The sequence below is a fragment of the Carlito syrichta genome, unplaced genomic scaffold (assembly GCF_000164805.1).
Source record: "Carlito syrichta isolate Samal-C Ts95f unplaced genomic scaffold, Tarsius_syrichta-2.0.1 Scaffold311144, whole genome shotgun sequence".
Lineage (NCBI taxonomy): Eukaryota > Metazoa > Chordata > Mammalia > Primates > Tarsiidae > Carlito > Carlito syrichta.
In genome coordinates this window covers 626,566-642,533 of record NW_007255240.1, presented here as the reverse complement: position 1 = coordinate 642,533, position 15,968 = coordinate 626,566, and the positions used below count along the sequence as shown (strand labels likewise).

The 15,968-nt window shown below is 44.4% G+C and overlaps 1 protein-coding gene across 1 annotated transcript in view; it reads left to right on the top strand.

The window, feature by feature from the left end:
• Positions 1-667: 667 nt before the first annotated feature.
• The window catches only part of LRRK1 (leucine rich repeat kinase 1), a 185,149-nt gene continuing 169,848 nt past the window's right edge, over positions 668-15,968 (top strand). The window contains exon 1 of the mRNA XM_008068530.2: positions 668-764. Within this exon, the coding sequence (XP_008066721.1) occupies positions 668-764 (97 nt within the window). The remainder of the gene's footprint in view (positions 765-15,968) is intronic.

The following is a 15,968-nucleotide window of genomic DNA, read 5'->3' as shown; positions in this document are numbered from 1 at the left end:
AACCTGACTTCATAGCCTGCAACAATTCCTGCTTTTTGAGATTATTGCCTGACTACTCCCTCTGGAATTACATGCTCACCTCTGAGCTTCCAGAAGAACCTGACCTGGGCAAAGGGAGGGCCTTGCATTGGGATAAGCAGTAAATGTGTCCACCCCTCCCCAACTGGAGTATGACCTCCTGAGGGCGGGGCCTCCCTGAGCCTCACGCAGAGCCCAACTGCCTTGCAGATGACAGTAGATATATGTTGACTGAGCAGTGACTGAACCCTTTACCAGTAGGTGTTTTGCAATTGTTTCGGAGTTACTTTGAGACTCTTCTCAGCTAGACAAGATCTGAGACCAGAATGGAGATGGGAAGGAGGGAGCTCTGTCCGTTCACCGCCCCCACCTGACTAGTTTGGCTGGACAGAGGAACTGTGAAATGGAATGTTACAAAGGAGAGAGGAAGATCAGTGAACCAATATAAATAGTAAATATTTGCAAGGGTGCAGGGAAGGATGGGAATTAAAAAGGCTTTCTGACTTTATGATGCTTTTCACCGCCAGAACAGGAACGCTTTCTGCTCAGCCGTGACCATGTGTCCAGGCCTTAACCTACCCCACAAGCAGTGACAGTGGTGGCGACAACAGTGTGACCTACCTTTGAAGACCAGTGGCCTCGAGGATTGATGGCTGGCATGTCGCGGAGACCTCCCAGCATGTACTGGTGTGTGGGGCCGGAGGGGTCAGCTGTGTGTCCAGAACGTGCCATGGAGACGCATAACGGTAAGGGCAGGCTGGCCACACTTGCCTGGGCGCAACCTACTGGGCTTGTCCTATGGGGAGTCTAGGCTATGTATTAACAGGGGGTTTTCAAACAGAGGACATAGAATGCCAACTATTTGGTGCTTTTTCATCGTAAAACTCTCACTTAAATTAGGACTCTCACTTAAATTCTAAAAATTGAGGAGCCAACATTGAGTGTATACCATTTATTGTAGACTCACTGATCTTAAGAATTGGGGTATCAATTCTTGTTGGTTAAAGGGCTTTTTAAAATGGGAATTTGGTTTTGTTTTTGTGTTATAAAACCTGTATACGTTTATTCAAGAAAAATTGAAAAAAGAAATATAGGGGGAAAGTAGAAAAAAATAATCACCCAGATCCCACTACCTCAAAAACAAACACAGTTAAAATCTTGGCATATTTTTCTGCTAGTCTGCTTCTTTGTGCTTGAAGGACTTGTAGCTTTATTGTACTTATAAGGTGTGCATAATGCTGTATCCTGCTTTTTTTCTCCTAACCTTCTGTCAGTAACATTTACCTAGGGCATCACCTGGTTCATGTGCTCAAGTAAAACATCATCTTTTATGGGAGCACTATGTAAAATTATTGAGCTGATTCTTATTCTCCTGTTGGACATATGAGTTGCTTCTAGTTGTTTACTCTTCCCAAAAGCATTCCATTCCCTTCTTTTTATGTGTGGTTTCATAGTTATTTTCACAATACAGATTTACAGATCAGATTATTGGGCTTGAACATTTTTAAGTCTCTTTGGGTTATATTGCCAGATTTTCCACTAGAGTTGTACCACTTTTAACACCAGTGGAATATCATTGATATTGTTGTTAACAATAAACATTTGCTAATCCCTTGTAGGTCCCAGGCACAAAGAGTTCAGTGCTTTATGAAATAATCTCATTTAAAATATTCTTATAACAACCTGTGAAAATGGTATTTTTGTAGCTAAGGAACATGAGGGTAAGAGAGGCCTAGAAACCTGCTCAAGGTCAATAAAGCATAAGCTACAGAAATGCCATCCAAACCCTCATTCCAAAATTCCAGGCCATGCTGCGGGAGTTGAAAGGGCCCACATGTTGGGTTTGAAAGGCCCAAACACATTTGTACCCTCCCCTGTGTTAACAATTGGGGTTGCCCTTGGCTCAGCAGAGATTTTATTCAGTTGCTTGAGTATTTTTCTCATCTAAAGTGTCCAGCAGCTAACTAGGGTGATGTTTCTGGAGGGTTTCCTTTCATATATATCAGATTATGAAATGGGAGAAGAATTTGCCTCTTGACATTGCCCGGCACTAAATGTCTTCAGAGTTATGAGTTGCATCTTTTATTTTTTAGTTGGAATCTCACTCCATCGCTCAGGCTGGAGTGCAGTGGCGTGATCATGGCCACCGCAGTGACGACCTGCTGGGCTCAGGTGATCCTTCCACCTCAGCCTTCCAAGTAGCCGGAACTACAGGTGTACAAAAATTTTTAATTTTTATTGTAGAGATGAGGACCTGCCAAGTTGCCCAGGCTGTTCTCGAACCCATGGGCTCAGGCAATCCCCTTACCTCAGCCTTTCAAAGTGCTGGGATTACAGGCTTGAACCACTGCACCTGGCTTGCATCTTTTTTTTATAAAAATTTTATTTTATAATAGGAACGTGGGGTACAAGTGAGGATTAACTACACAAGTAGGCTGCATACAGGTTAAGTTTGGGTTTCTAACTGGCCCTCACTCCCCCGGCAATGACCCAAGTACCCTTTGCATGTTATGATTTGTTTCTTTTAAAAAAATGTTTTTCAGGCACATGTCTTTTCAGTTGCCTTTAGAAAGGCTTTGCTGTATTACTGTGAGCTCACAGTGGGATGGGCAATAGAATGCTAGGGCTGACTTTTGGGTAACACCTCTACCTTTCCAGAGCACTTGCAACTTCATTATCCCTCCTGCTACTCCTCTTAGCATTCCTGGGGGATGAGGGATGAGGGTGGAGCCAGGGACAGGGACATTGGATCCATTTGGGGCTTGTTAAGTAGGTGACTGTCATGTGGAAAAAGCCCTACAGGGACTCTGCTCCATCCCCTTCCTGGCCAACATTTGGTGATCTAAAGAGTTTTCTCTAGCCGGGAGTGGTAGTGCATGCCTGTAATTCCGGCTGCTTGGAAGACTGAGGCGGAAGGATCGCCAGAGCCCAGCAGGTCGAGGCTGCGGTGGCCGGGAGCGGCCACTGCACCCCAGTCTGGGCGACCGAGTGAGACTCCAACTCAATTAAAAAAAAAAAAAAAGAGTTTTCTCAACTCAGGCCCCCAGAATTGCTGGGGAGCTTCTCAAACTGCCAGTGCCCAGGCACCACCCACACCCACTGGTGCACATCCTGTGGGGAAAGGGCAGGCATGGTCATTTTTTAAAAGTCCCCCTATGATTCTCATGTGCAGCTCTGGTGGAGAATCAACCAATCTAAATGGTTTGAGTCCCATAGAACAGCATTTCTCAATGTATGCTTTGTCACGAGTGCTCTGTGGAGTCTTGGTGAAATGCAGAATCTCACTTGGTAGGTCTGGGGTGCGGAGCGTCTGCCTTTCCAACAGGTTCCTGAGTCATGCCGATGAGTAGCAAGACTGTGATGGTCCCAGTGATCCCCCATGGGTTGTAACAGGTTGCAGGGACCTGGGCACAAAGGGCCCAGGACAAACCCGGCCCCACCTCCGGGTCTGGGGTAGGACAAATAGCCAGAACATGTTAATGTGCTTGAGAGGCCAAAGCACTGACATTCCCCAGCCCCCATTTTTTTCCCCTTAAAGGACTGTGTCTGAGTTACACTGTTCCTGAAGGGGGCATCCTCTCCCCAACAGCTGTGATCAGATGGGAACAAGCAGGCTCAGAAAAGTCTTGATCTCAGGACTCCCCATCATCCCTGTTCTGAATAACCTTGCGGGCACATACGAGGGCGAGGGTCCTGGTGGGACTTAAGCAGGTGCTTTGGCCTGAGACAGGACAGGGAAGTGACACTCTGTGAATCCTTAAGGGTGAAAGAGGTGTTTGTGCAGGGACACAGAAAGCACAGAGTTGAAGATGCAAGGAAAGTAGCCTGAAGTTCTTTGGAAAATTCTGTCCTGTGGTCAGTATTAAATAAATGATGCATTGAGGAATTGTAGTCATAATTGAATCCTGATAAGGAAAGCTACTAATCTATGCCCCATGCTCAGAGCGTTTAAAGGCCCCACAGGTGAACCGCAAAGCTGAACCGGCAACTGCTGAGCCCACAGGCCTCACCTCCAGAGGAAGCAAAGACTACAGCACCCCCTGCAGAGCCCAACTTGAAACCGTTGCTTGTTGGATTTCATTTTTACACAATGTAAATACATACATCAAGGCCACAGCCAGAGGGCAAGTGGCACTCAAAGAGTTGCATGTAGCCACACCTGTGTGCTGGGCTTACACTGTGCTTTGCTTATCTGTGGTATTTATGTTTTCTACAATGTATAAATGTTACTTTTTGTTTTGTTTTGTCTTTCTTTTGCAATCAGAAGAATAATATGGCAGATCTTTTTAAAAATAGAATCAGGGTCTCATTTTGTTGCCCAGACTGGCGTGCAATGGTGCATTTATAGCTCACTGGAGCCTTGAACTCTTGGGCTCAAGTAGTCCTCCCAACTCAGCCTCCCTAGTAGCCCCAGTGCCACCATGCCCAGCTAATTTTAAAGGCATGCACCCCCACACCCAGCTAATTTTTTTGTAGAGAAAGAATCTTACTATTTTGCTCAGGCTGGTCTCAAGCTCCTGGCCTTAAATGATCCTCCCACTTCAGCCTCCCAAAGTGACAAGTTATTTTTTAAAATTGCTGTTTCTTTAAATACTGATAGTTTGTTATTAGGATCTAACCAGCATGCCTCTTGTGCTCACATTCAAGGTCAAATTGGCTTCAACTGGCCTCTTCCCCTTTCATACCTTTCTGGAACAAATGGGGGAATACTTAACTTAATATGACTGCAGGCCAGGCATGGTGGCTCCTGCCTGTAATCTCAGCACTTTGGGAGGCCGATGTGGGAGGACCGTGCCCGTCGTCCTAGTGACTCAGAAGGCTGAGATGGAAGGATCGCCTGTGCCCATGCTCGTGCCACTGCACTCCAGCCTGGATGACAAATTTAAAGATAAATAAAATAAAAATATATATATGTACGTATGTATATAACTACAGCTGAATGCCTTGCAGGGCTTACCCTCTGAGTGTATCCTCAGAGCTGGAGCTGAATTTGTTCCATCGCATTTTTTCTCAGACCTCTGGAGTTCATGGGGAATCCTGGTTTTCCCTCTTCTACCCCACAAATCTACCAGCCTCACTTCAGGGAAGACTGTTTCAGGCCCAATTTTCTGCTCTGGCTAAGAAAAACTGACTGCCAAAGGAAATCCAGTGATACTCAAATTAATGTAGTGGCAACTCCCTCACCCCTTAAAAATCCTTGAAAGATAACATGTTTGAAAATGATAAAATTGCTCACATCTGTAATCCCAGTGCTTTAGGAGGCTGAGGTGGGGGGACCACTTGAGCCCAGGAGTTTAAGACCAACCTGGGCGCCATAGTGAGATGCCCTCCCTGCAACCAATTAAATGTTTTTAAAAGCAGCTGGGCTTAGTGGCAGACACCTGTAGTTCCAACTATTCAGGAAGCTGAGGCTGGAAAATAGGTTGAGCCCAGGAGGTCAAGTCTGCAATGAGCTATGATTGAACCACTGCACTCCAGCCTGGGCAACAGAATGAGACTCTCTCTAAAAGAAAAAAAAGAAGAAAGAAGGAAGGAAGGAGCAAATGATAAAGTTCTAATGATATGAAAGAAAGAGAGACAGAGAAAAGAAAGAAAATATTTCTTTTTTAAAAAATAGAAATAATGATATTTATTGCACAGTGTGGTTAATATAGCTAACAATTCAATACAGTACACTTCAATACAACCAAGGTTTTCATCACAAAGAGTGTCAAATATCTGAGGTGATGGCTAGGTTAATTAACTTTATTTAACTGAAAATGATATTTCTAAGTGTGGTTTAGAAAAAGACCCAGACTTTAATACAGCACGTTTTTACTTCGGGTTTTTTTTGATAAGGGTATTTTGTATTTTTACTTGTGTACTAGGTGTGTTTTCACACCCCTACCTGTTTGGACTTGCATGGCTTCAACACATTTTTTAGAAATCCTTTCATAGCATGTGGCAGGCTTCACCTAGTCAGCGTGAGGTGGGGGTCTACATGTGCCTGCCACGTGACCCACTGTGTGTTTGTGCAGTACAGTTGTGTCCCAGAAGGGTGTGTGACAGCCCTCCCCTCATTAGCCCTGTGAGCAGTCAGCTTGCCTGCAGTGCCAGAGGAACATTTAGAAGGCTTTGATGAGTTTAGTGGTGAGCTGACAGAGCAAGCCATAAAGGAGGTACTGGGCCTGGGCTACTGGGTGGACAACCTTGGCAAACATGTCATTAGACTTTCTTCTGCATATCTCTGATACCAGAGTGGAAAAACCTGTCTCCCCCCAAAAAGAAAAACCTGTCCTGCCAGCTGAGGTGCGCCACCCAGCACAGCAGAGAGTAAGGAAACTTTCATATAATTCAGGCGGAGAACCCTTGGTGAGAGTCTTCTGGACTGTGGGGCGTGGGAGTGCTTGGGCAAACATCATCCAGGTGGTGGCTCACACCCCACTCTGCGAGTGGTTGTCGCTTTAGCCCTGAAAACCCTGACACAGCCACATTGCCTCTCAGAGCACTGTTCACCACCGGACCCAGCATGGACCAAAGGAACAGAAGGAACATTCCGGAGGGTCTTCAGATCCCAGGTTGTTTCATGGCTACTTCCATTGTTTTTTTTATTCTCCTTTTGCTTTTTCAAATCTGTATTAAAAATATAACTCTTAATATAAGAGCCAAATGTTTTGCTCAAGTGGGGGCTCGTTCTGCCTTCTAGAAATAGAAGCAGGAAATAGACCAAATTGGGAAGTGCCTCTAGGGTGGCAGCTTGCCTTCTTGGCCAATGTAGGAAATTCTATCAGGGACTGATGCCCACTGATGAGCCAGCTCACATCCTTAACCTGTTCCTCCTGTGGGTGTCTTGCTTGCCCTGCTGTGCTGTGCTCACACCATGGGATCCAGGAAAGGAGGATTGGACCGGACTTTGCTGGGAAGAAGACACCAGCCTGACCACAGGAATGCATTGGCCTCCTCCAGGGAGTGTAGCCAGTGTCCAGTAAGGAATACCTCATTGATTGAAGCAAAAGAAAGAGAGGCTGGTTCATGGCCCTGGTGATGGAAGAAGTGGGTTTGGGTGTCCAGGGCATCCAGCCATGCAGGTAGCAGTTAGCACAGCTGTGCTTCATATCCACAAAGCAGAGCCCAACTACAGAGTCTCTGGGGCTTGGTGAGACTGTGAATATTAACCTTAGTCTGAGACTTAGATTTTCTCCTGATTATTTATCCAGAATATGCTTGCTTGCTTCTAGCGATGGGGAGCTTACTACCTAGCAAATGATGCCTGGCTTTCTGTGGACACCTCTGTTAGGAAGTTTATGTTGTGCTGCTGTAGGAATCTGTCCTGCTCTCTCCACCATTTAGGCCAATAAGAATCCCTTTCCTCTTTCTTGGAATAACTAAAAACAGACACTTGACCTCTCTACAGATTCTTTTTTCATCTGAATAAGCTGTCCCATTGGTTGGCCATTGTCAAATTCACAGGTTCCTCATGGAAATCACTAGACCATTTTCACCTTAGTCCATCCATGGACTAATCATTAGGCCACAGCCACCTGGGTCCTGGGGAGGAGCTTCCCCTGCTGCTCACCCCTCCCCCTCCCCCACTGTGGACGGTCTCTCAGGAGCACACCCACTCACTCACCCCATTCTGGGTGGCCTGAGCCTGAATGAAGGTGGTGATTCACCCAGAGCCTCAGCCCTCACCCACTTCCCTGCCACCCCCACCCCACACTTGCTGCTGACTTGACCCTTTTTATGTGGGTGGGCAGGGCAGCCATACCCGGTGGCCCCTACACTTGCTGGGGAGCAGCCCAGGCCCACGTGTCATGCATTTAGCCGGCAAGAGAGAAGATTTTTCTGGTTGGCCATCTGCCCTGGCCCCCACAAGGAGGTCAGTGGCCTGTGTGCAGGGAGAGGCCTGTGAAGGACATCCCCAGGACCCTGTGAAGGACAAGAATTTTCACCCACCTGTTTGAACTCCTGGTCCCCGTGAGTTAGACCTTGAAGGAGCCATAATTGGAGATTTTAATGAAATTCTTTAGTTCTCTGGGAATGAAGCTCTCTAAGCTCTAGTATAAGAATTTCATATATATTTTTGAGAACCCCAATGAATGAGAATAGGGAGCTACCAGTATTCCTTGGAAGTCCCAATTCTGAGTCCTTTACGATTCAGGCCACCTCTGTGGTCAGTTTGTCTAGACTCCACTTGCCCATCTTGGTATTTATTGGGTGACATTTGTTATAAAAAGGAAAAGAGAAAAAAACCTCCAGAATAGAAACATGCATCTCAACAATAGAATCCTTCCTGAGCTGCAGGAGTAATCACACATTCGTCAGAAGCTGTACTTTCACAGTAAAGAATGTTCAAGATCACAGTTCCTTTTGACAGTGCTGGCAAGGGTTATGCCCAGCTATGTCTTTTCACCCTCTGTTCATCTTCCAGCACCCAGGGGCCAGGGCACGTTGCCAAGTGTTAGCTTAATATCACCTACCTGGTCATTTCAGGAGAAACCAGTAACACAAATAACTTAATTTCTGTGGCACTTTGAACTTTCAGAGGCTTAGCGATATTTAAAGACCTAGAAAAACTGTATGAGACTATGTGACATTGCTAATTTGAGGTTAGAATTTGATTTCAAGTGGACAAGAATGGCTCTTTGAAATTCCTGCTAGTAGCTCATTTGGGACTTGAGCTGGCCATGTGAACTCTGAGATACAAGTGGGTAGTTGCAGGTAGCCCACACCTGTGCGGGTCAGAGGTGGAGGACCTCGCTGTCCTGGTGGGGCTGGGTTGGGGAGGCCAGTGCAGGGCCTCTCCACCCCTACTCCAGCTGCTAGGCTCATTTGGCTCTAGTGGGCAGTTGCCTTATCTCTGTGCAAACATCATCTCTGGGTTCAGAAACAAAAAGCGAGCAAAGAGCCCCTGTCTGACAATAGGCAAGGGACATTCTTCTGTGCCCAATTCCTCCCTGAATGTTAAACGAAATGTTATTTGTCTGTAACTTCACACATTCTTGTAGTGGGTTGAAGTGACAGGGAGAAAGCCATGGTTCCCTTTGACCCTTTTCTATTGTACCCACAGTGAGCACTGTTAGCTGGTTGAGTGTGTTTCCTTCCTTCCTAACCTCTTCCTAAGTGCGTGCACGCATACACACACACACACACACACACACACACACACACACACACACACACATGCAATCCATTTTTTATGCTTCTGGTTTCATTGGTAAACCAATAATTCTATGATTCAAAGCATTATTCGGGAAATTTGCAACCAGCTGACCTTATAGGCAGAGTTTCTATAAATTACATGGAAAGCAACTTCATATGATGCTAAAAGAAGTCAGCAAAAATGCTGGCAAAAAAATCTTTTTTTTCATTGACACTTATTTCTGAAGGGTTTTTTTGTATGTTTTTTGGGGGTTGTTTTGAGCCAGAGTCTCACTCTGTCTCTCAGCAGTAGCATGCTCACAGCCACTGCAGCCTTGACCTGCTGTGCTCAGGTGATCCTTCTGCCCTAGCCTTCCTAGTAGGTGGTACTACAGGCAACGCCACCACACCCAGCTAAGTTTTTGATTTCTTGTAGAGATGATGTCTTGCTATGTTGCCCAGACTGGTCTTTAACTCCTGGACTCAGGCAATCCTCTTGCCTTGGCCTTCCCACAGTACCGGGATTGCAGGCTTTACAGTCATGAGCCACTGCGCCCAGCCTGAAGTTCTTTTTAATGGCCTGCATTATCTGCATTTCTTCTAAGACCTGACTTGTTTATCTTTATTAATTCAGCTTTATCATTTCAGCCATTATCATACATCTATTTGTGGTAGATACTGTTCTGGGTGCTAAAAACATAGCAGGCATGTGGCCTTTGTTCTCTCAGGGCTATGAATTGTAGCAGGAAAAATAGACAGCAAAGAGCAGGAAGGAAACCAGAGAGTGATACTTGATGATGATAGCATTAGAGCACGATTGTATGTGGAAGTGGCACCACGCAGCTATTTTTAATTGTTATTAGATAAGGCATGGATGTTGAAGCTCAGATCTGTTCGCCTGACCAGAAAGAGAACGCCCAAGGAAGCCCAGGGAGAAGATTGTTTTTTTAACATACTGAAAACAACAGAGAATGTTATGCCCAGACCTCATTCCTGTGCTCATTCATTCACTCCATTCTGTGTCAGAGCCTGCTATAGATAGGACCCTCAGAAAAATGTCCTCATAATGCACATATTCTAGGGGGAAAACACAGTGAGTAAACATGTGCTCTACTGTTAGGAGTGAAAAGACCCACAAAGAAATCAACCAGGTTGCAGGAATGGAGAATGATAGGCACGGGGCACTTTTAGATCAGAGATCAGGGAAGATATCTAAGGAGGGGTGGCATTTAAGTAGAATCAAGTGAATGGGGTCAGGAGATCAGTTCAGTAAAGAGTTTGGGAAATGGTGCTCCAGGCAGGGCATCAGCAGCTGCAAAAGCTGGAAAGTGGGAATGAGCTTAGTATGTTTGAGTAATAGCAGAATGGCCTGTGCAGTTGGAGCAGAGTGAGAGAAGCATTATATGGGGCTGGAGGGGTAAGCCTTTATAGCAGTCTGTGGCAGGGGTGTACATTGTTCAGAACCTGATGGAAGCACCTGAGGAGCAGCACGATCTTATTTGGGGAGTTAGAAGGCTGTTACCAGGGCCCCAGAGGAAAGAGCAGGCATATCCCAGGATGGTGGGGTAGGTGTAGGAAGAAGAAATGGACTGAGAATATGTTTTAAAAGAAAGCTATCAGGACTTGTTTTACGTACTTACTATTATGTAGCAAGCCATCCTATAACTTAGGGGCTTAAAACAATAGCAGTTTATGATTTCCCAGGTTTCTGTGGGTCCAGAATCTGGGCGGGATTCAGCTGGGTGGTTCTTCTTGCTTCACTCCAATGCCTGGTGCTTCAGTACTCCTTCACATGACTTCTCTCTCTTCCATATACCTTCTCATCATCCAGACATCTAGCTCAAGCTTCTTTACAGCCTACAGCTGAAATCCCAGACCTCGGTAGCAGAAGCTCTTCAACCTCTTATGGCTTAGGCCTAGAGCTGGCACAGCATCACCTCTACCACTGTCTGTGGGTCAAAACAAGTCAAAAGACCAGTCCAGGTTCAGTCCACGACAGAAAATAACTACCTCCTGAGGAGAGGAACAGCATCTTTAATATATCACAGACTTTAGTAATGGGTCAGATTAGTGAGGAGGAAAAAGAAGAGGATCCAAGATGTACTTACCACTCAGATTTAGCCAACATTGATACTTTGTGATTTTTGCTTCAAAAAATTATTGTAAGAAGTCAAAACTTATAGATACAGCTAGAGCCCCTTTGGATCTCTCCCTGATTACTGTTCTCCTTCAGCTCCAGGGGTAGCCATCATTTGGAAGTTAGCATGAGCTCTTCATGTTTTACACCATAACTAAATATGCATGTGTCTACAAATACATTGTATTGTTTCTGTTCTGCTAGGTGAGTCCCCTCTGGACTGCTACCTATTGCTCAAGGATTGGCATGACCTCTACAATGCCATCCACCTGGGTTAAGGAACAGCCTTCACTAAAGGAAAGAAAACCACAAAACCTGAATCTGCAAGATGAAATTGCATGCGGTCCTCAGTCTCTTTTTTCCTAGGAAGATATGCCAGGGTGTCGTTGTACAGGGCTAGGTTCTAGTCTAGCAAAGGATCCAGCCTGGGTGGCCCTCTCAGAAGGCTAGCCTGTCAGTAACATGCTAAGTGTGGGCACTGGATGTTTATAGGGAACAACTTGGTGCCTGTAGGATGTGTAGTCCCCCAAGATGGAGGGTGGGAGCCACTAGAAACATGGGAAGCTGAGCTTGGGTGCTACCTCTTCATCTGGGACAAGGCGCACCTCTCAGCTGGCTCTTTGTTCAGGTGTGGGGGAGAGAACAGGCCAACCAGAGTCATGTTTTGACAATCCTGCTTGTTTCAGAACAGTTTTTATACTAAACATTTTTTTTTTTTTTTGAGTTGGAGTCTCACTCTGTCGCCCAGACTGGAGTGCAACGGCCGCTCCTGGCCACCGCAGCCTCTACCTGCTGGGCTCCAGCGATCCTTCCACCCCAGCCTTCCAAGTAGCCGGAACTACAGGCACGCGCTACCACAACTGGCTGATTTTTTGATTTATTGTAGAGATGAGGTCTCGCTGCCCAGGCGGGTCTCGAACCCGTGGGCTCAGGCAATCCACTCACTTCAGCCTCCCAAAGGTGCAGGATTACAGGCTGAGCCACTGAGCCCGGCTCTAAACATTTTTAAATAAGTATTTTTATACTGTGCCAATCTTTTTGCAACTTACCTTTTCAGTCAACATTATGTGTATACCACAAGCCTGCACTATATTTTTTGAGAAACTGGATATAACACTTTGCCTATAAAACCATCTAGGCCTGATGCTTTTTTATAGGTAGATTTCTTTTTTTTAATTACTGATTCTCTTTCTTTAAAAGTTGTAAGTTATGGGTTAAAAGCATTTTTAGATTTTCTTCTTGAGTTGATTTTGATGACACAATTTACAATTTTCTAGATGGTTGTCCATTTAATCTAAATTTTCAAATGTTTTATCATGAAGTTCATAGTCCAGGATTTTAAAATAGATCTTTAAAGTATTTTATTCATGTTTAATAGATAAATCATATATGTGATATAAAATTTAAAAGTACAAAAGGGATACAATGACAAGTATCTCCCCCCTCCCATCCTCAGTCCTCCAGTTGCCCTCTCTTCTAAAGAATTAGGGCAAATACTTAGTTCTCCCTTTTTTTAACTTCAAAAACCATAGTTTCTTAGGCTTAGATTCAAAATAGTATTTTTATAAGTCTTTAGTCTATGCACAACTTTGAAATGTTAGATTTTTATCACAGATTTTTTTAAATATTACCAAAAGTTTTGAGCACATTACAAAAGTAGAGAGTATGCTATAACGGACTTCTTTGTACCCATTACTCAACTTCAGCAATTATCACAGGTGGCCAGTCATTTGTTTTTTCAACCTCTTCTTTTTGACACGAAATGATTGTATGTATTTATGGGATACAGAGTGATGTTTTGATATACATATATAATGTGTAATGATCAAATCAGGGTTATTAGCATATCCATCACCTCAAACATTTATCATGTGTTGGGAACATTCAACATCCTCTCTTCAACATTTTTGAAACTATACAATAAATCATTGTTGACTATATTCACCCTCCAGTGCTATAAAACATTAGAACTTATTACTCCTTTATTCCTCCTATTCAACTGCAACCTGCAATTGTTAAACAACCCCTCCCCCCACTTCCACACATGACCAGTCTCCATCTATGTATAGCCCCTTCTCCCTCTCTCCAGATGATTTAGAGCCCTATTCCATATTAAGAAATGTAGGCTGGGTCCAGAGGCTCACGCCTGTAATCACAGCACTTTGAGATGGGAGGGCAAAGTGGGAGGACTGTTTGAGCCCAGAATTTTGAGACAAGCTTAAGCAACATAGCAAGACCTTGTCTCTATGAAATATCAAAAAAATTAGCTGGGTATGGTGGCATGCACCTGCAGTCCAAGCTACTCTGGAGACTGAGACAGAAGGATCACCTGAGCCCAGAAGGTCAAGGCTGCAGTGAGCAATCACCATGCCACTGCACTTCAGCCTGGGTGACAGAGTGAAACCCAAACTCAAAAGAATTAAATTAAAATTAAAATTAAATAGTGACACACAACTCAAGGATCATGCACCATGACCAGGTAGGCTTCATTCCTGGAATGCAGGGCTGGTTCAACCTTCAAAAGACCATAAACGTAATTTAGCACATTAATAGATGCAAAACTAAGAATCACAGGATTATCTCATTAAATGAAGAAAAGCATTTAACAAACTCATGCATCCTTTCCTGATAAAAACCCTTGAAAACCTAGGCATAGAAGGAGCATTCCTCAAAACAATAAGAACCATCTATAATAAACCTGCAGTCAACATTTTGCTAAATGGGCAGAAGCTAGAAGCATTCCTTCTAAGAACTGGAACAAGACAACAATGCCCACTTTCACCCCTTCTACTCAACATAGTGCTGGAAGTCCTAGCCAGAGCTATCAGGCAAGAGAAGGAAATCAGTGTATCCAAATAGAAAAAGAGGAAGTTAAACTATCTCTCTGCAGATGATATGATTCTATACATAGTAAACCCTAGGGATTCTGTCAAAAACCTCCTCACACTGATAAAAGACTTTGGGAAAGTCTCAGGTTACAAAATCAACATGCAAAAGACAGTTGCATTTCTATACACCAGCAACAAGCAGGTGGAGAACCAAATAAAAAACACAATCCCATTCACAATAGCCACACACAAAAAATGAAATACCTTGACATCCACCTAACCAGAGAACTGAAAGACCTTTACAACGAGAACTACAAAATGCTGCTCAAAGGAATCAAGGATGACACAAACAAATGGAGAAACATCCCATACTCGTGAACTGAAATAATTAATTATGTCAAGATATCCATCCTACCCAAGGCAATCTACAGATTCAATACAATACCCATCAAATTACCAATATCTTTTTTCACAGACCTGGAAATGACAATACAGAAATTCATTTGAAAACAAAAAGGAGCACAAATAGTGAAAACAATCCTCAGCAAAAGGAACAAAATGGGAGGTATCACACTTCCAGACTTTAACCAAGACAACACGATATTGGTACAGAAATAGACACAAAAACCAATAGATCAGAACAGAGATTCAGGAATTATTGTAGAGATGAGGTCTCACCAAGTTGCCCAGGCGGGTCTCGAACCCACGGGCTCAGGCAATCCACTCACCTCAGCCTCCCAAAGGGACGGGATTACAGGCTGAGCCACCGAGCCCGGCTAAGCAATTCATTTTCAACAAAGCCAATACCAATCACTGGGGAAAGGAGACCATATTTAGCAAATGGCTGTAGGGAAAACTGGCTAATCACATGCAGAAGAATGAAACTGGACCCCTACCTATTACAGTATACAAAAATCAACTCAAAATAGATCAAGGACCTAAACATTAAACCTCAAACTATAAGAATTCTAGAAGAAAATGTAGGAAACACCCTTCTAGACATTGGAGTAGGAAATGAATTCACGACCAAGTCCCAATAGCAAATGCTACAAAAGCTAAGTTAGACAAGTGGGACCTCATCAAACTGAAAAGCTTTTGCACAGCAAAATAAACCGTCAAGAAAGTAAAGAGACAACCCACAGAATGGGAAAAAACATATTTGCAAATTATACGTCTAACAAAGGCTTACCATCCAGGATCTACAAGGAACTCAAAGTTAAAAGAAAAAAAAAGCATTAAAAAGTGACCAGGCCAGCCTCCGTGGCTCAGCCTATAATCCCAGCACTTTGGGAGGCCAAGGTGAGTGGAATGCCTGAGCCTGAGGGTTCGAGACCTGCCCAGGCCACTTGGCGAGACCTCTCTCTACAATAAATAAAACATTAGCTGTGCATGGTAGCTTATGCCTGTAGTTTCAGCTACTTGGAAGACTGAGGCAGGAGGATCACCTGAGCCCAACAGGTCGAGGCTGCAGTGGCTGGGAGCGTGCCATTGCACTCCAGTCTGGGCGACAGAGTGAGACTCCCACTCAAAAATCAATCAATAAATTCATTAATTAAAAGCGAGCAAACGGCCGGGCGTGGTGGCTCAAGCCTGTAATCCCAGCACTTTGGGAAACCGAAGTGAGGGTATTGCCTAAGCCGACGAGTTCAAGAATAGCCTGGGTAACTTGACAAGGCCACATCTCTACAATAAATTAAAAAATTAGCTGAATGTGGTAGTACATGCCTGTTGCTCCGGCTACTTGGAAGATTAAGGTGGAAGGATTGCCAGAGCCCAGCAGGTCAAATGAGTGAATGTGCCATTGCACTCCAGCCTGGGCGATGGAGTGAGACTCCAACTCAAAAAAAAAAAAAGTGAGAGCCGGG